Genomic DNA, 17,620 nt, shown 5'->3' on the forward strand with positions numbered 1-17,620 from the left:
AGCACCTCTCACAAAACTGCTTGGGGGATTGTTCCTTGGTATGTGACTCCTCCATGGGTCCAATTAGTTTTTGTTCTAGTGCTCTATTCATTGCAAATTTGTGCTGCCTAGGTGACCATGTTCTTGAGCTTGCATGTCAAATTTATATGGTTCCAAGTAGTTCTAATGCATGATATAGGCTCTAGGCACTTGTAGGAGTAGTTGCTATCAATTTTATTGAGCCTGTCTCACTTTTGTTTGAAGTCACTAAAAATTTTCAGAAATTTTTCAGAGGAAGAAATATGCTTAGGAAAATGTTCCAAGGTGGTTCTTCAAGGAAGCAAGGACCCAGGCTTGCAATGCGTGATGCTGACGATGAGCCACCAAGGGACGCTCCAGTGCGGCCCTATGAATGGCCTTCAGAAAACTTTATGGATCGAGCGGGAATCAAGGAAAATTTAAAGCATATTTGTGTAACGCTGATCTTGTGAGCTTCGAGGCAGAAAAATGCCGCCAGTACCACTATCTCACTAGTTCCTTTGTGAGGAGGTTTGAATTTTCATCTTGACGTAATTCTCCAACTGTCCTGTTTGATCTTTACGAAAAATCTTATACCATGGACTTAGAGGATTTTACCACTGCTTGCAAACTTCCGCAATGGGGTAGTGCTAGTGAACCCCGCAAATCTGAATTTAGAAATTTTCTTGTTAGTATAACTGTGGGGGAATCTAGAGATATAGCACAAGCTACCATAGGGAGCATTCACTTTCCTGCTATACATTATTTTGCTCTCTTCATAGGTAGGTGCATAAATGGTAAAGATGAAGCATGTCATATGTGTGTTCCTGACCTCAGTATTCTTAGGAGTGCTGTGTTAGGAGACAAATCTTATAATTTGGGAGCCATTGTTGCACGTAGGTTGCATAATAATAGATTTAATGAAGATTTCTTTGGTGGAATTTATGCAACCCGCTTAGCTGATTTTCTTGGTGTGGACATACGTGAGGATGATATTGAGTTTCCTCCTACTTATTTAGACTTTAATGCTATGGTTCACCACCAGTTTGTTGAGAGGAATGAATCACCTCTCCAGTATCGCTTAATCTTTGACAGACGTCGTGTTGTCCGTATTACTCTCTCTGCTCCTGCCTTCTTTGATTATCAGGCAAGAGGAAGACATTTCATTACCAGAGAGGAGGCAGATGAGTACGAGAGGAGGGCGGAGGCAGCCCGCCGCCACGCTGCAGCTCAGGAGGCAATAGCCGCTACATCTCAGTACGACCCCGGCTACAACTATGGATATCCGCCAGGCCATCCGTGGCAATAAACCAACTTAGGCCAAAAGCCTAAGCTTGGGGGAGTACGTATTTCCCACCGACATTACATTTATGTTCACACACACATTGCTAGATGTCGGTGCTCATACTTTTTCACTGTAATATCCATGCTAGTTTATTTTCCTTTTTCTTGCTTTCTTCTTGTGTGTTTGATAAACCTTAAGAAAAACAAAAAAAATTAGTGTAGCTTTTAGTTAGTTTACTTTTCTTGCTGTAGTAGTAATAATTAAAAAGAAAACCCAAAAAGATTTCCCGTTCTTCTTTTGCTTGTTGGGAGCTTTCCCGTGTAAATAGTTTTATTTCTTTTCTTTTCTTTGGGGGTCGATAGGAGAAGACCATAATTAAATTGTTGAAGTGGCTCTTATATGCATTATTGTTGATTTAACCAAGAGCCCATATTGCCTTGTGTTTATCGAATGCTCGCAGATTCCAGCTTAGTCCAATGCACGTGCACTCTTATTATTTTCACATTGTTCGGTCGTGCAAGTGAAAGGCAATTATGACGATATATGATGGACTGACTGAGATGAGAAAAGCTGGTATGAACTCGACCTCTCTTGTTTTTGTAAATATGATGAGTTCATCGTTCCTGATTCAACCTATTATGAATAAAAATGTTTGCAATGACAATTAGAGATCATAGTTGCTCGTGCCATGCTTGATTAGCTATGAATTATAATGGTTTACCTTGCGTGCCAACATGCTATTAAAATGGTTGTGCTGTGGTATAGTGGGGTGGTATCCTCCTTTGAATGATTTAAGTGACTCGACTTGGCATATGTTCACACATGTAGTTGAAACAAATAAACATAGCCTTCACGATATTTATGTTCATGGTGGATTATATCCTACTCATGCTTGTACTCAATGTTCATTAATTTTAATGCATGTTCATGACTGTTGTCGCTCTCTAGTTAGTCGCTTCCCAGTCTTTTGCTAGCCTTCACTTGTACTAAGCGGGAATACTGCTTGTGCATCCAATCCCTTAAACCCCAAAGTTATTCCATATGAGTCCACTATACCTTCCTATATGCGGTATCTACTTGCCGTTCCAAGTACATTTGTATGTGCCAAACTCTAAACCTTCAAATGAAATTTTGTTTGTATGCTCGAATAGCTCATGTATCAACTAGGGTTGTCCGTATCTTCCATGCTAGGCGGGTTATTCTCAGGAAGAGTGGACTCCGCTCCTCACTCACGAGAAAATGGCTGGTCACCGGGATGCCCAGTCTCATGCTTTATGCAAACTAAATCAAAATAATTGCAAACAAAACTCCCCCTGGGACTGTTGCTTGTTGAAGGCACTCGTTGTTTCGAGCAAGCCATGGATTGATGCTTGTTGGTGGAGGGGGAGTATAAACTTTACCATTCTGTTTGGGAACCGCCTATAATTTGTGTAGCATGGAAATATCGCCATCTCTTGGTTGTTATGTTGACAATGAAAGTATACCGCCCAAAATATTATTTATCTCTGCTTTAAAACCGAGCTCTGGCACCTCTACAAATCCCTGCTTCCCTCTGCGAAGGGCCTATCTATTTACTTTTATGTTGAGTCATCACCCTCTTATTAAAAAGCACTAGCTGGAGAGCGCAGCTGTCATTTGCATCCATTACTATTAATTTATATTGGGTATGACTATGATTGGATCTCTTTTACCATGAATTACAATGTCTAGTCAGTCCTTGATCTTTAAAGGTGCTCTGCATTTATGTTTTGCGGTCTCAGAAAGGGCTAGCGAGATACCATCCTATTATATCATATCATGATTGTTTTGAGAAAGTGTTGTCATCCGAGATTTATTATTATGGCTCGCTAGTTGATTATGCTATTGATATGAGTAAACATGAGACCTGAGAGTTATTGTGAATGTGGTTAGTCATAATGTTTGCTGAAAACTTGAATGTTGGCTTTACATATTTACAACAATAAGAGCAAAAAGAGTTTGTAAAAGTTTTTCTTTATCACTTTCAGTTTATCAACTGAATTGCTTAAGGACAAGCAAAGGTTTAAGCTTGGGGGAGTTGATACGTCTCCGTCGTATCTACTTTTCCAAACAGTTTTGCACTTGTTTTGGACTCTAACTTGCATGATTTGAATGGAACTAACCCGGACTGACGCTGTTTTCAGCAGACTTTCCATGGTGTTATTTATGTGCAGAAACAAAAGTTCTCGGAATGACCTGAAACTCCACGGAACGTCTTTTTGGAAAATAAGAAAAATACTGGAAGAAAAATTCCCGTCAGGGGGCCCACACCCTGTCCATGAGGGTGGGGGCGCGCCTGCCCCCCTAGGGCGCGCCCCCTACCTCGTGGGCCCCCTGACGCTCCACCGACCTCAAGTCAACCTCCATATATTCACTTTCGGGGAGAAAAAATCAGAGAGAAGGATTCATCGCATTTTACGATACGGAGCCGCCGCCAAGCCCTAAAACCTCTCGGGAGGGTTGATCTGGAGTCCGTTCGGGGCTCCGGAGAGGGGGATTCGTCGCCGTCGTCATCATCAACCATCCTCCATCACCAATTTCATGATGCTCACCGCCGTGCGTGAGTAATTCCATCATAGGCTTGCTGGACGGTGATGGGTTGGATGAGATCTATCATGTAATCGAGTTAGTTTTGTTAGGGTTTGATCCCTAGTATCCACTATGTTCTGAGATTGATGTTGCTATGACTTTGCTATGCTTAATGCTTGTCACTAGGGCCTGAGTGTCATGATTTCAGATCTAAACCTATTATGTTTTCATGAATATATGTGAGTTCTTGATCCTATCTTGCAAGTCTATAGTCACCTACTATGTGTTATGATCCGGCAACCCCGAAGTGACAATAATTGGGACCACTCCCGGTGATGACCATAATTTGAGGAGTTCATGTATTCACTATGTGCTAATGCTTTGTCCCGGTACTCTATTAAAAGGAGGCCTTAATATTCCTTAGTTTCCATTAGGACCCCGCTGCCACGGGAGGGTAGGACAAAAGATGTCATGCAAGTTCTTTTCCATAAGCACGTATGACTATATTCGGAATACATGCCTACATTACATTGATGAATTGGAGCTAGTTCTGTGTCACCCTATGTTATGACTGTTACATGATGAACCGCATCCGACATAATTCTCCATCACCGATCCAATGCCTACGAGCTTTTCATATATTGTTCTTCGCTTATTTACTTTTCCGTTGCTACTGTTACAATCACTACAAAACACCAAAAATATTACTTTTGCTACCGTTACTTTTGTTACCGTTGCCACTACTATCATACTACTTTGCTACTAAACACTTTGCTGCAGATACTAAGTTATCCAGGTGTGGTTGAATTGACAACTCAAGTGCTAATACTTGAGAATATTCTTTGGCTCCCCTTGTGTCGAATCAATAAATTTGGGTTGAATACTCTACCCTCGAAAACTGTTGCGATCCCCTATACTTGTGGGTTATCATGCCCCCCCCCCTTTAAGATGTTTATGAAAATTAAATGAGCCGAAGGCGAGCAGGAGGTTCCCTCGCGCCGGAGGCGCCGTGTCACACAACGACGGACAACGCGCCTCACGAACCAGCACACTGCACGACCGAAACACACTTCGACCTATGCCCTCCCTTCAAGATGTTTATGAAAATTAAACGAGCCGAAGGCGAGCAGGAGGTTCCCTTGTGCCGAAGGCGCCGTGTCACAAAATGACGGACAATTTAGTAAAGTTATAGACTTGCGCCTCTGCTAGTATACACCTGTGCCTATACAGAATTCACAGGATTAAACGATTCTCAAGACTGCCGTTTTGCACGAAAAAGTTGATGTTTTTTTCCTTACTTGAAAGGTCACATTTGATAGTGTTGGTAGTCTCCGCCCATAACTACCCCATAAATCTCCATTACCCGGAAATATAATGGGAATAAAAAGGGAAACGAAAAAAGGAAACAGGGAACCAACCGCGCGAACTGGTATTTTTCTTTGTGTTATCGTGCGGAAAGGAAAAACGGAAAATTATGGTAGTTCGAGGGTCAAACTGTAAAACGCACGAAACCACAAACCGGAAAGGGAAAACTGGGAACCAACCGCGCTAGTTGGTTTTCCCATGCGGGAGCGCTCCGCGCGCGACACTTGTCACGCGCGGAGCGCTCCCGAACCGCTCGTTACTAGCGCTCCGAAGGAGCGCTCGTTAACTAGTTGCTCCCACCTTTTGTTCCCAGCACTCCCACGTTCGCTTGGCGAGATTGACAGTCCAATAGCACAGCCCAATACCGCTCCCGTCATTTTTATTCTGCATGCTCGCTAAGCCAAAAAAAATGAGCGAACTAGGATTCAATCCCTCAACCTAACGAGTGGAAACATAGTGTAGTAACCATCTGCTCTGAGTAGTGGTTGTGCCTGATTAGTATTTAAGTTGATTTTGTACATTTGTAAAAGCGGATTCTGCTCCCATTCAATATGGATCGAGTTGGTGCCCTCAAATGATTTTTCTGAGAAAAATTAAGGCCTACTTCTCATACGGTCTACCATATTTTCCATAGATTTTTAACTCAACAAAAATTGTTGCGGTGAGTGAGAATCAAACCTAAGTCCTCAAACGTGGTAACTTTGACCCTAAAAAACTTATTAAACATTCTTCGATAACTTTTTGTTGTGAATAGCATGATAATTTACGCATCCCACATCTAACAACTTACATGCGAAAAGGGCTTTAAACCGGATTTTCTTTCTGTTGAAAACATACCCTCGTTAACTGTTGTGTAAATATCGTGAGCCGGAGCTGATAACTTACTTAGCTGAAACATGGTAACTTTTGAGCCGGAGATTTTTGTTCTTGAAAAGCACCTCCGGTAACTCATGTATAAATAACTTGGTATATACATACAATAGACCTGATAAGTTACATAGCCCAGACGTGATAACTTTCACCCGGAGAATTTTTTTTGTTCAAACACTCCCCGGCAGCTTTTTGTGTTAATTTATGCATTGTAGACCTGATAATGTACATCCAAACAAATTGATAACTTTTTTATCCGGTCACAAAAAGTCTACCCCAGTAATTTTCTGTGTAAATAAGATGATAATTTATACACAATAGACCTGATAACTTACATATAAACACATTGATAACTTTTAACCATAGGCGAAAATAGTTGCAGAAATATAACCTGATAATTTAAGTGTAAATAGCATGATAATTTACGCAACAGACACCTGGTAACTTACATACAACACATTGATAACTTTTTACCCATGGGAAAAAGTTGTTGAAACATGCCCCGGTAATTACTATGTAAATAACAATGGTCATTTATGCGCCGCGGACCTCATAACTTACGTTCAACCACCATTGTAACTTTGACTTCGAGGAAAAAATGTTGAAACATAACTTCTTCGCAATTTCCATGTAAATTATGGTAATTTTACGGACCACAAACCTAATATCTTAAGTTTAAACACCATGGTAACTTTCATCCAGGATTTTTTTTTGTCGAAACATCCCCCGGTGTGAAGTTACCACTGCCACATGGTAAAGTTCTCATGCTTCTCATGATATAGTCATTAACCTTTTCATAATGTAGTTATCAGGATTATCATAGTATATAGTTATCATATTGCTCATGTCATAGTTATCACGCTAGTCATGCCAAAGTTACCAAGCAAAAGATATTATTATTGCTGATATGATAAGGAAAAAAAGGTTCAAATAACCTTGTTTATAAACAATAGACAACAACTAAAGGTGGCTTAGTTGGTTATTGGGCCCAATGTCTAATGAATAGACCTGGGTTCAAGTTCCCTTTCTAGTACTTTTATTTTCTTTTCATATTGTGTAGCCAAAATCCAGAAAAACCACAAGCGATGTACTATTGGCGTATATGGTTTTGAGGGAAGAAAAAAATCGATGGAATCGAGCGAGTCCTAAAATATAGGCGCCGGCGCACCGGCCCAAATTTGGGCCGATCGCACCGTACGCGTACGATACGATGTGTTTTAACCATCAGATCAGGGCCTTCCTCCTTAGCGCAGTGCAGGACGAGAACGAGACGGACGGCCTTCGAAGCTCGCGGATCGCCACTGCTCACCGCCCTCGCTACCGGTTGCATCAACCCCCCCCCCCCCTCCCCCGGGACCGCCGTTCCAACAGCCCGGGCGCAGCACGTCTCGCCGCGGTGGCCGTCGTAGCTCACAGCGGTGATCCATCACAGCTCTAAAAAAAGCTTCGGTTGTCGCAGGCTCAGAATTGCTGGTTCCAGCAAAACTAGATGCTGGTTGAAGCAATTTTTCTCACCGGTTGAATCAAAAATTGCTGATCGATCCCAACGAAGAAGAATGCTTTGCATATCTGGAAAACACAGGCTCCAGCAAAAAAAGATACTGGTTGAAGCAAAAACTGCTCGTCGCTTGTATAAAAAATGGCTTGCCGATCCAGCAAAAATGCCTAATTGTTCCAGCAAAAACGATGTCCAGTTGAAGCAAAAAACTGTCGCGAGCTCACATGTCATGGAGATGGATGTAGCAAAAATCCACAAACACCGGTAGTAACAAAAACAAAAATGATTGTAGCAAAATGGCTTGGTGGTTCCAGCAAAAATCACAGTGGTAGCAGATTTTGGGGCAGGTGGGTTGTAGCAAAAACATGGACTGGTTTCAGCAAAATCAAAACATGATTGTAGCAAAATCGTGATGCGGTGGCCATGGAGAGCAGAGCACCCAGCTGCAGGCTGCCATGGCGACGAGCGCTTGCAGCACCGTCGTGACTGCAGCCCGCCCAACTCCGGTCACCGCTCGCAGCAGCGGGCGGCCATGGCCACGAGTGCTGGTTGCAGCTCCGGTCACCGCTCACAACAGCGGTTGGCTCTGTTCCCAGCACGGAACGGCCACTCCTCACCCCTGCAGTAACTCTGGGCACCGCTCGCCGGAGCAGCAGATTGTCGAGATCGAAAAAAGGAACGGTGCGGTGCTCATGGCTTGTTTACCAGAGAGATGAGGGGCAATGGATAAGGATTGCGCTAGAAGAAAGAAAAGTAGTGGACGAGAAGAGATAAGACACTAGATGGGGTCCACGAGATTACATGTCGCCTCGGAAATGAAAACACAGCGGACACGTAGGTGAGGCGCCCGGCCCACCGATCCCAAACATTTCCCTAAAATATAATATTAACTTTTTCTTCAAGCGCTTTCTCCCCTTTTCTCTCGGCGGACAAACTCTCCCGTCCAGGCTTCATCGACGAGCCGGTGGTTTCGCCTCCCCTCCCCATCTGGAGCATTTTCCTACTCAGAGCCACTGTGCAATACACAAATCATTACACGAGACATGCTGGGAAGTTAAATTAGCAAACACCTCTTCGTGGACGAAAGCACCTGGATACTGAACAACAGTGCAATACATTACATGAGACGACAGGATGTCACGTTGAATGATCATCAGATGGAACTGGCTTTCCCAATACCACAATGTATACACATATGAAGCCGTCCAAAAAATCAGAAATATCTTGACCGCATCTTGGTCATTGCTGAACTTCGTGATCGTGTTTAGGACTGAATGAATGGCAATAACAAAAGAAAAAAAATGACTAAGCTAACATAAAAGGTTAATGAGAACATTTTCATTTTTCTGTCATTGACCGCATAGGATGAGTTGAAGCACAATGGCCAGCCATATTCAGTGAGATACTCGGTGCCAGCGTAGAGCATTATCACAGTTACTGGAAGGATATTAAAGTGTGGTAAGAAGCGCATGTCCGTGCTACTTATGGTCGATCCAACACGCCACCAACAGAATAGAATGACATTCTGAAATAAGTAAGGAGAATATATTAGTTCAAATGTACCAACTTCACAATAAAAATAAAGTAAATAAATTCCTAAATGATGGAGTATTCATTCATTCAGGAGATTTGCAAAATTTGACTTGGGTGATACATATAATTGAACAATTTACATGTTAAAAATTGAACAATTCGCTCACACAGCACTTACCTAATGAGGACTTATACTGCACATGTGCTTCACATTGCTGTTGACACTTTCTGTTTGTTGGAAATTGTTTCCATCCGCAAAAAGGCATGGAGTAGAGTTTCTCTGAGCTTGAACAGACGAAAAGCAACCGTGCTGGTCCCGAATGTCATCGAGCAGAGTTTGTGAACTGTTTGCTTCCCAAGGACTAGAGAAGTTCCTGCGATTTGGTTCAATTCTTGGCAAAAAATCATTGTGCTGCAAAGAGTTGGATCCTGATGAAGCACAGAAGTTCCTGTGGTCTGGGTCGGCTCTCGGAGCATAGCCACTGTGCTGTACACCATCATGTCCAGTGTCTTGACTAATCACGAGCCTTTGTCTATCTAGCAAAATGTGCATCCATTCACGTCTTCTAGAAAGAGTTGCAAGCCTTCCAGTTGGAGTTGATACACCCAAAGTTGAAGCTCGTGAATCGGCATGAATGTTTTGCCTAGGAATCTCCCTAGGCGATGCATTTAGATCAAACCCTTGAAAAGTTTGCCAAGTGTTGATTGACAGTGACCTTCCAAATGTGCTAATGGGTACAGTCATGCCTAACTGGGCAGAATTGCTGTTAGTAAGGCTTCTAGGATGCGTTGATCCCTCGCCACTGAGTCTACATCCTCCACAATACCAATTTCCTTCAGGTACTTCTCTTCCCAGGCCAACACAATAAGTATGTGCCGAGGAATCACAAATATCACATAATAACATTAGACTATCTTCACCACCTTGATTGCACTCTATGCACATAAGATTCTCGTATGGGTCTAACCAGCGCCTTATTTCTTCTTCCGTTGGCTGATAAACCTGTGCAAGAAGCAAGAAAATAAGCATATGCCCAAACTTAGGTTTCAGCAGCAGTACTTTTAGTGTTATATCTCGGACTGACTACTTTGCAGTGGCATATATCTTAATTTTCCTACCAAGTTATTTTTTAAAGTACAGTACCCCCTACAACAAAATTTGAGCTCCTGGCTTAAAAGAAAAACAATAGCAGCAAAAAATCAACTGATCACAGAATTCAGGGTCATATTATCAACCAAAATTCAAAAAGGTTGCTGAAAATTGAATGTAAGAACCTACTGAGAACATAATATGCAGGTGGAAATGCTCCTAAACACAACAATAGCACGAGTAAACAACAAGCCTAAGGAATGCTTACAACATTAAAGAGCCAGGCATACCAGAGAGGTAAAAAATTGCAAAAGGTTTGCGGCCATGATTAAGGATTGAGGTACATATTCATGAAACCTTACTAAAAGTAACAGTCCACAAGTAATTCAGAACATATTGCCCCCAAATTTAAATATCTTCCCTGTTGTAACTGCACCTTGATACATATGTTAGCGATGCACTTTCGTTACTGACAATTTTTCAGTCACATGGTAATCAGCAAATATATTAAAAATGAATTAAATGGAGAAGTTAATTACCAATAAAAGACCAAATATAAGACTAATTATATAGATTAATCTTCAAACGCAGAATGACAATGAAGATGTCTACCAAACATGTGTTGAATTGCTCACCCATAAGAAAACGAAATGAAATAGCAACTTAATTGTTACAAGATCTGAAATCATATAACAACTACAGCAAGGAGACTTTACCTGATCACGCTCTTCAACCTTAATTACAGACTTTTTCAGCTCCAAATCAAGATCCACTTTTGATGACTTGGTAATCGTGGTGAACCGCCTCTTACACAATGGACACCTTGACTCGACGTTAGACCACTCCATGATGCACGCGAAGCAAAAGTAGTGTGAGCAACAATTCAGCACTCCCTGTAGAGTCGTCCTCTGATCCTCAGAGAGGCATATCCCACACCAGGGCTTCCCAGCATCTACTAGTTCTTTTTTCTCCTTTCCTTTGTCCCATCCATTCCTTGTAAAAGAAAGCCTCCTCGGGGACACAGACAGCATGGGCTGAGCCACCAGAGATTTAGCCTCTCCCAAGTCCCTGACATCCTTATCTGAGACATGGAATTCAGAATCTGAGGATGATTGCGAGATGAGTAACCTCTTCTTCCTCCTGGCCTCTTCTATCCTGTTATCACCCAATTCCTTGTCTGAGGCATGGAATTCAGAGTCTGAAGATGACTGCAAGACACATGTCCTTTTCTTCCTCTTAACTTCTTCTTCTCTGACATCGCTTAATTCCTTATCTGATATATGGAATTCTGAATCTGAGGATGACTGCAAGACGCGTACCCTTTTCTTCGTTTTAACCTCTTCTTCTCTGACATCGCTCAATTCCTTACCCGAGACATGGAATTCAGAATCTGAGGATGACTGCAAGACGCGTACCCTTTTCTTCGTCTTAACCTCTTCTTCTCTAACATCGCTCAATTCCTTATCCGAGACATGGAATTCAGAATCTGAGGATGACCCCGATACCCCCCTCCTTTTCCTCCCCTTCCTTACTGCAGCTCTCACTGGCTCACCCTCAGGTTCATCTTCGGATGTTCCAAACTCAAACTCTGATGAGTCTGAATCAATAGCCGGCCATATATCTGCCTCGGCAACTGGCACTGGCCGGTCTACCTCCACCTGCCTCCCAAACCTGGCCTTCTTCCTTGAGTTACGGTTTACCTTCACCAGTTCATCCTCCACGATGAAGTCGTCGTCATCATCCTCATAGTGCTCGATGACAGAACGCTTTCTCCGTTGCCTTACAGGCGCAGGCTTCCGAAACTTCCGCTTTGAAACCTTACTAGTATTACTATTCTTCTTCTTCTTCCCTCGTCGCTGCTTCGAAGCGGGTGTATTCTTAAGCCTCGGTATCGTTCTGGTGTGGCTGACACCGAGTTCCTCCTCTTCGTCGTCCTCAAACTCATCATCGTCACCCTCCAAATCAGGGTCGAAATCCGTGTCCTCGTCCCCTCCCCCCTCGTCCAAGTCAGGATCAAAGTCCATGTCCTCCTCCTCCGCATGCATCGGCCGATTAGATCGCTGAGCCACGGGAGGCATTTTCGCTTTCTGGCTGCGGCCACCACATTTCGTCTCACAGTTGGACCCTCGTGGCTCCTCTTCCTCGTCGAGATCTTCCTGGTAGTCACCAATCTCGTCATCCACCTCCAGCTCCTCCGAGTAATCGTCGTCGTCCTCATACCTTCGCCGGCGAGACCGCGCGGGAGCCGGATTCGCCTTCCTCTTCACCGGCCGCTTTGGACGCGGCGTCTCTTCCTCCTCGTCCTCGTCATCCACCTCGTACTCCGCGTCCGAGCCGCCTCCCTCCTCGCCGGCACTAGAAGACGCGGCGTCTCTTCCTCCGTGGCCGTACTCCAGCTCGTCGATTTCCTCCTCATCTTCCTCCTCCTCCAAGACATACTCCTCGTCGCTGTCGTCTCCGTCGTCCCCCTCGAGCTTCCGCCGCCGGCGGCCCCCGCCCCCGCCCTCTCCCGCCCCCATACCTACCTACACACCAAATCACCGCGAATCAGGACCAGATCGCCGGATCCCAACTTGAGACACCGCCAAAACCAAGCACCCGCCGAATTACCACGCGAGAGGCGAGACCGGAAATCACCACGGGAGAGCAGTGAAGCAGAGCAGCAGCCTAACCTCGGATGGATTTGTGGATAATATTTTGCGGCGTGGATTTTGAAAAGGTCTGTATAAATACGACCGGGTCAGAGAAGGCGGCGGTGACGAGAATTGGAGAGGCTCGCTGAGCGGGGAGCGGAGGGGAGCAGCTCGGGAACGGGAATGGAAGGGGGGCAACGGGTGGGGGTGGAGGTTACGAGGGGAGGAGGGCGGGGGAAGGAAGCATCGCGTACAGGGGTGGGGTGGGGGACGCGCTGGCTGGCTTTATCGCCGCGTAGGTGGGAGGGGGGCGGGGTGGTGGTGGTTTGGGTTTGGCCAGCTCCACCGGCGCTTCGCTGCTCGCTACTCCTCGCTAGTGGTTGGACCGTTGGCGTTGGCGTGGGAGTGTGCTGCTTTTGCTTGGACTAGTCGCCCGCGTCGCGACCGCGGCGCCATCGTGGCCGTTCACATGCTTATTTTCGCTTGCGCCGCTGGTAACCCAGCTGGCTGGACTGCTCCTTTGGTTTCGGTGGATTTCGTTCGTATCAGGCAGCGCATCGGCCGAACTGGGCCTGGCATAGTGGTGCCATGGGCGCCTGACGTGTCCGTGACTCGGCAGCAAAATTCGATTCGGTGGTACCTGCCCTGCCCATCCATCATCATCGTCATCTCGTGGTGGCCTGGGGATCGGGCGGCTTTCCTGTGTTCCATTCCTTCACAGGCTGTGTTGCACACAAATAGAGACAGACAGGGACGGATACTCTCTGATGCAACCAGACTTATGAGATTCCAACAATCCCATTCCATATCCCATAGTTTAGGCAGCACTCTTTGCTTCAGAGACGGATTTTTTTACTAGTGGTAACAATTCTGGCTCTTGCTCTTACATCTACTAACTTCCAAATAACTGCAAGGTCTACTGGACAGGAAAGCAGTAATGTTTTATATTGATTCAATTCAAGACTAATATAGCAGTCCACGATCTAGCTCACTCACTGATCACAGCCGCGTCCCAACCATTTAGCAGCAGCGCCCAGCTGTCCACTTGTAACCTGCCTCTAGAGCGTACACTACCACCAATAGCCAAAATTCTGCAGCTGGTTGACAGGTTTCAACAGGGACGACTATATATATGGCAATCCATCACGAGAGGTAGTAAACTGTTTCTCCACAATCTACCTACCGTGCTGCTGTCAAAATATAAGCAAATACTAATATGCTTTTACAGCTATATATATGTTTTTAAGCCTCAACAGTGGGCTGAAAATAGATCACCTGAACAATGTTTTTCCCTCCAGGACCGTGTTACATAGAGCTGGGGCACACGACGTGCTTCACAGCCATCTATCTAACTATAAGTTTTTTGTTCTCAAGATCCACTGGGTAGGAAAGAGGTAAGGTTCTTTCATCTCAAACTGAAACTATTTCCAACAGTTCATATAATCTTGAGCAAAGCCGCATCTCAAGCATTTCTGCATTTGGGACCAACAATGCCAAGTTGGCCAGCTGGAACAGCGATTTGCAAAACTTATGCAGCAGGTTGGTTGATTTACAGACCAATGATAACGCCTATATGGCAATCAATCATGAGACAGAATTGCTGTAAAAATAAGCAGGCATGAAATTATGGAGCTTACAGTAAATGCAAAAATATCGGATTATAAGAAAATAGTAATTTGTTGCTGTGAACCATAAGAGGCGTTTTTTCTGTTCACTGCTGATAAAATCATTTATGCTATGATCACTGTCGTACTTTGATACTTATAAACAATTTGTTCAAAGAAATGAATACATAACTAATTAGGGTTCACTGCCTACAATTATGATGTGGACTTGCTTAGCTACTAGAAATGAAATGAAATAAAAATTATTGTCACACCTTACTCAAACCAAGAAATCTTAGCACATACCCAGGATACCAGCTGTCTTACTCTTAACTCGAGGAACAATTGCTATAAACTATAAACTCTGATAAGTAATCAGCTAAGTGATCAGAGTAACAGTACCGTACAGCTCCATAGTACCTACTTATCCCTACGTCACTCAGACCTCGCCCCTGGTAGCAGAGGGTCAAGAGGCCTTCCATCAGAGCCAGGTCAGTGGAAGAGTAAATTCAGAACAGTTTTTGTAATTCACAACGGTATAAAATTTTATGTACTGCTAATCCAAACAAGGGCTGGAAAAAACACCGACTTAAGTTAATATTGACCCCACAGCAACAATCAGCTGCAGTTAAACCAGTGCAATAAGTTATGAGCTCAAAACGGGCTACATGATCTACATATCGTTGCATATTTCTGTATTTATTCATTCTTTTTGCGTGCGAGCATTGCAGTTTACAGGTGACAAATTAAAAAAAATTAAATGTGAATGAAACAATATTTTGGTCTGATATGTATGAACTGCATTTCCCTATTATTCCTTTTAAGCTGATTCAATTGGAAGAATGTAACATTGTAGCATGTGGTAATCAAACAGACAGCATTCTTTCTTCTGCAGTGCTTCTGGTTGTGCATTTGCTTCATAATATATTAGCCCATAATCATATCAGTTCCAAAGTTTGTGCTAGCCAATTCAGCACGGTTAGTTAATTCTCCTTTGATATTGACACGAAGCGAAAACTCCAGCAGGAAAACTATACACCAGATTGTGATGCTGGTTTCAACTTCCTAGTGCATCAGAACCAAATTATGATGAATTGTGCATCTTATTGCTGCAGAATGATCTGCCATGGAGCAGTTTTGCTCTTGTAGGCATGTTCAGTGCTTCTGTTTTTACACTATGGAGCCAAGCATTCATCTTTGAAGTCAGCCATAAGCAATGAAGCATCTGTTTGTATTCTTTTGACAAAATGAAACATGTAAAATGATTATGGTGAAATTAATCATGAGCAGCAACAGTGTTCTCCAACCAACAAATGCATCAGCATGAATTCCACCCATACCACCAACATCGGCATCTAGATTACAGAAGCAACGCTTTCCTTTAGAAATACAGGTTTTGCCTAAATTTCAGCTTTATTTCATCCTAATGTCAAGCGTATTTTGAAATCTATATATACCTTGGGACTTCAGCAAGAATTCCAGTTCTTGTGCGTGCTGATCAGCGCCGACAGCAATCCGGCGGACGCCGTCAGCGTGGAACTACCGAGCAACCCCTTCCCGTTAGTCACGTCCCCTAGCGCCATGAAGGCATCCGCCACGTCCTGCACAACGGACAGACGCTTCAGCAGCAGCTTCCCCCGCATCGTCCTCACCGCCTCGTTCTCCTCCCCACAACCCTCCGCCAGCCGCATCTTGATCGAAGACTCCATCTTCGTCACCTCTTCCAGCTTGATGGTGATGGAGCCGACGTAGCCCAGCAGCTCGGCCCAGGCGCTGAGGCGCTGGAGGCGGGGGAGGAGGTGCGCCGGGAGGAGGCCAGCTTTGGCAAGCCAGACGAATTGCTCGATGAAGTAGTAGACGCCCTCGCCGCCGTAGGCGAGGAGCACGAAGGGCGGAGGGAGGGGGCCGGGGTGCGCGCGGAGGGCGTTGACGTCCTGGACGAACTTGCCGAGGCGGAAGGCCTTGCGGCTGAGGCCGAGGCTGGACTCGAAGGACTTGAGGCGCGCGGAGGCCGGCGGGGGCAGCGGCCCTGCGGCGAGGGCGAGGCGCGCGGCGTAGCGTGAGATCTTGAGGAGCTTGTCGACGCCGTCGCGGCGGGCGAGGTAGTCCTCGAGGTGGGCGAGGAAGTCGCGGGGAGGCGGGCGCGCTGCGGCGGCGGCCTTGCGAGCCTCGGAGGCCATGGCGGCTGTTGGGGCGGCGGGGGAGGTACGGGTGGGCTGCGGTTGCGTATACTATGCGTGTATGATGCGGGGTGGTTGCCGTGTGGTGGCACGTGGAGTCGACGACCAAGGGAGAGAGGAGGACGAATCATTGGACTAGCGGTGCGGACCCGCTTGTCAGCGTGAGAACTCAGCTTTTTTTTTTGAGGGAAGCGTGAGAACTCAGCTGGGCATTATCCCCCATTCGCTGTTTGGTGTTTTTAGCACTTTGCGTTGGGTCTCACTGGCACATATCCCCGTGCGTTGCAACGGGAGATAAAATAATATGCATTTAAAAAAAAAACATTTACCTTCTCGGCTTCGCCGCGTGTGAATGAAAATCAAACCGCTATTTTTCCATTCATTGATCAAGGGCATTTAAGAGTTTTGTTACGTCGTCGTATGCCGGAGAATGTCCATGAGTTATTCAATCTACGCTTCCTCTCAATCCTTTCAATCGAGGGATTTTAAGGTATGTAGTTTATGAATATTCTAAGAAACATGAACAATTTTTTAAATTTTGAACAGTTTTTTTGAAAATTATGTACACTTCCAAAAAAAGGAACAAAATATGAAAGGGAACATCTTTTAAAACTTATAAGCATTTTCTAAAACACCAATTTTTTTACAAAAACATGAACATTATTTGAATTTGTGCACATTTTTTAAAAACGGGAACATATGTTGAAAATTCAAAATATCTTTAGAAAATGTGTATCTTTTATACACGAACATTATTTTTAATTTTGAAAATTTCAATAAAAAATGATTATTTTTTGAATTCAGAGCATTTTTTGAAATGTCATTTTCTTTTTAGAAATCTTGAACAATTTTGAAAAAAAATTTCAAAAAAGGGCAACTTTTTGCAAGTACCGAATATTTTTCAAAATAGCAACAAGATTTTGGAAGTCTGAACATTTTCCAAAATTTGTTTTTTTAATTCTGAACATTTTTTGAAAGTTTCTAATGTATGAAATAAATTCTAAAGGAAAAATAAACT

At 44.2% G+C, this 17,620-nt stretch overlaps 2 protein-coding genes across 3 annotated transcripts; both read right to left on the minus strand.

The window, feature by feature from the left end:
• Positions 1-8,684: 8,684 nt before the first annotated feature.
• On the minus strand, positions 8,685-13,067 carry LOC123097704 (ABC transporter F family member 4). 2 transcript variants are annotated; one of them, XM_044519517.1, is made up of 4 exons: positions 12,796-13,035; positions 10,902-12,710; positions 9,274-10,098; positions 8,685-9,087 (listed from the first exon to the last, which is right to left on the minus strand). In XM_044519517.1, the coding sequence occupies exons 2-3, from the start codon at positions 12,702-12,704 to the stop codon at positions 9,274-9,276; spliced, it is 2,628 nt and encodes an 875-aa protein (XP_044375452.1). In that variant the 5' UTR covers positions 12,705-12,710; positions 12,796-13,035; the 3' UTR covers positions 8,685-9,087. The 2 variants fall into 2 exon arrangements, with proteins under 2 accessions (XP_044375452.1, XP_044375451.1); XM_044519516.1 differs by having other exon boundaries at positions 10,902-13,067.
• A 140-nt stretch (positions 13,068-13,207) lies between these two features.
• LOC123097705 (peroxisomal membrane protein 11-3) lies at positions 13,208-16,686 on the minus strand. Its single transcript, XM_044519518.1, has 2 exons — positions 15,880-16,686; positions 13,208-14,418 (listed from the first exon to the last, which is right to left on the minus strand). Exon 1 carries the CDS (start codon positions 16,600-16,602, stop codon positions 15,889-15,891), a length of 714 nt encoding a protein of 237 aa, XP_044375453.1. The 5' UTR covers positions 16,603-16,686; the 3' UTR covers positions 13,208-14,418; positions 15,880-15,888.
• Between the last annotated feature and the right edge of the window lie 934 nt (positions 16,687-17,620).

The sequence above is a fragment of the Triticum aestivum genome, chromosome 4D (assembly GCF_018294505.1).
Source record: "Triticum aestivum cultivar Chinese Spring chromosome 4D, IWGSC CS RefSeq v2.1, whole genome shotgun sequence".
Taxonomy (NCBI): Eukaryota; Viridiplantae; Streptophyta; class Magnoliopsida; order Poales; family Poaceae; genus Triticum; species Triticum aestivum.

Excerpts from the sequence above, each read along its gene's own strand:
- LOC123097704 (XM_044519516.1), bottom strand. The coding sequence starts at position 12,704 with ATGGGGGCGGGAGAGGGCGGGGGCGGGGGCCGCCGGCGGCGGAAGCTC. Across the intron at positions 10,099-10,901 it reads AGGTTGAAGAGCGTGATCAG|GTTTATCAGCCAACGGAAGA; the intron begins GTAAAGTCTCCT and ends CTTCTTGCACAG.
- LOC123097705 (XM_044519518.1), bottom strand. The coding sequence starts at position 16,602 with ATGGCCTCCGAGGCTCGCAAGGCCGCCGCCGCAGCGCGCCCGCCTCCC.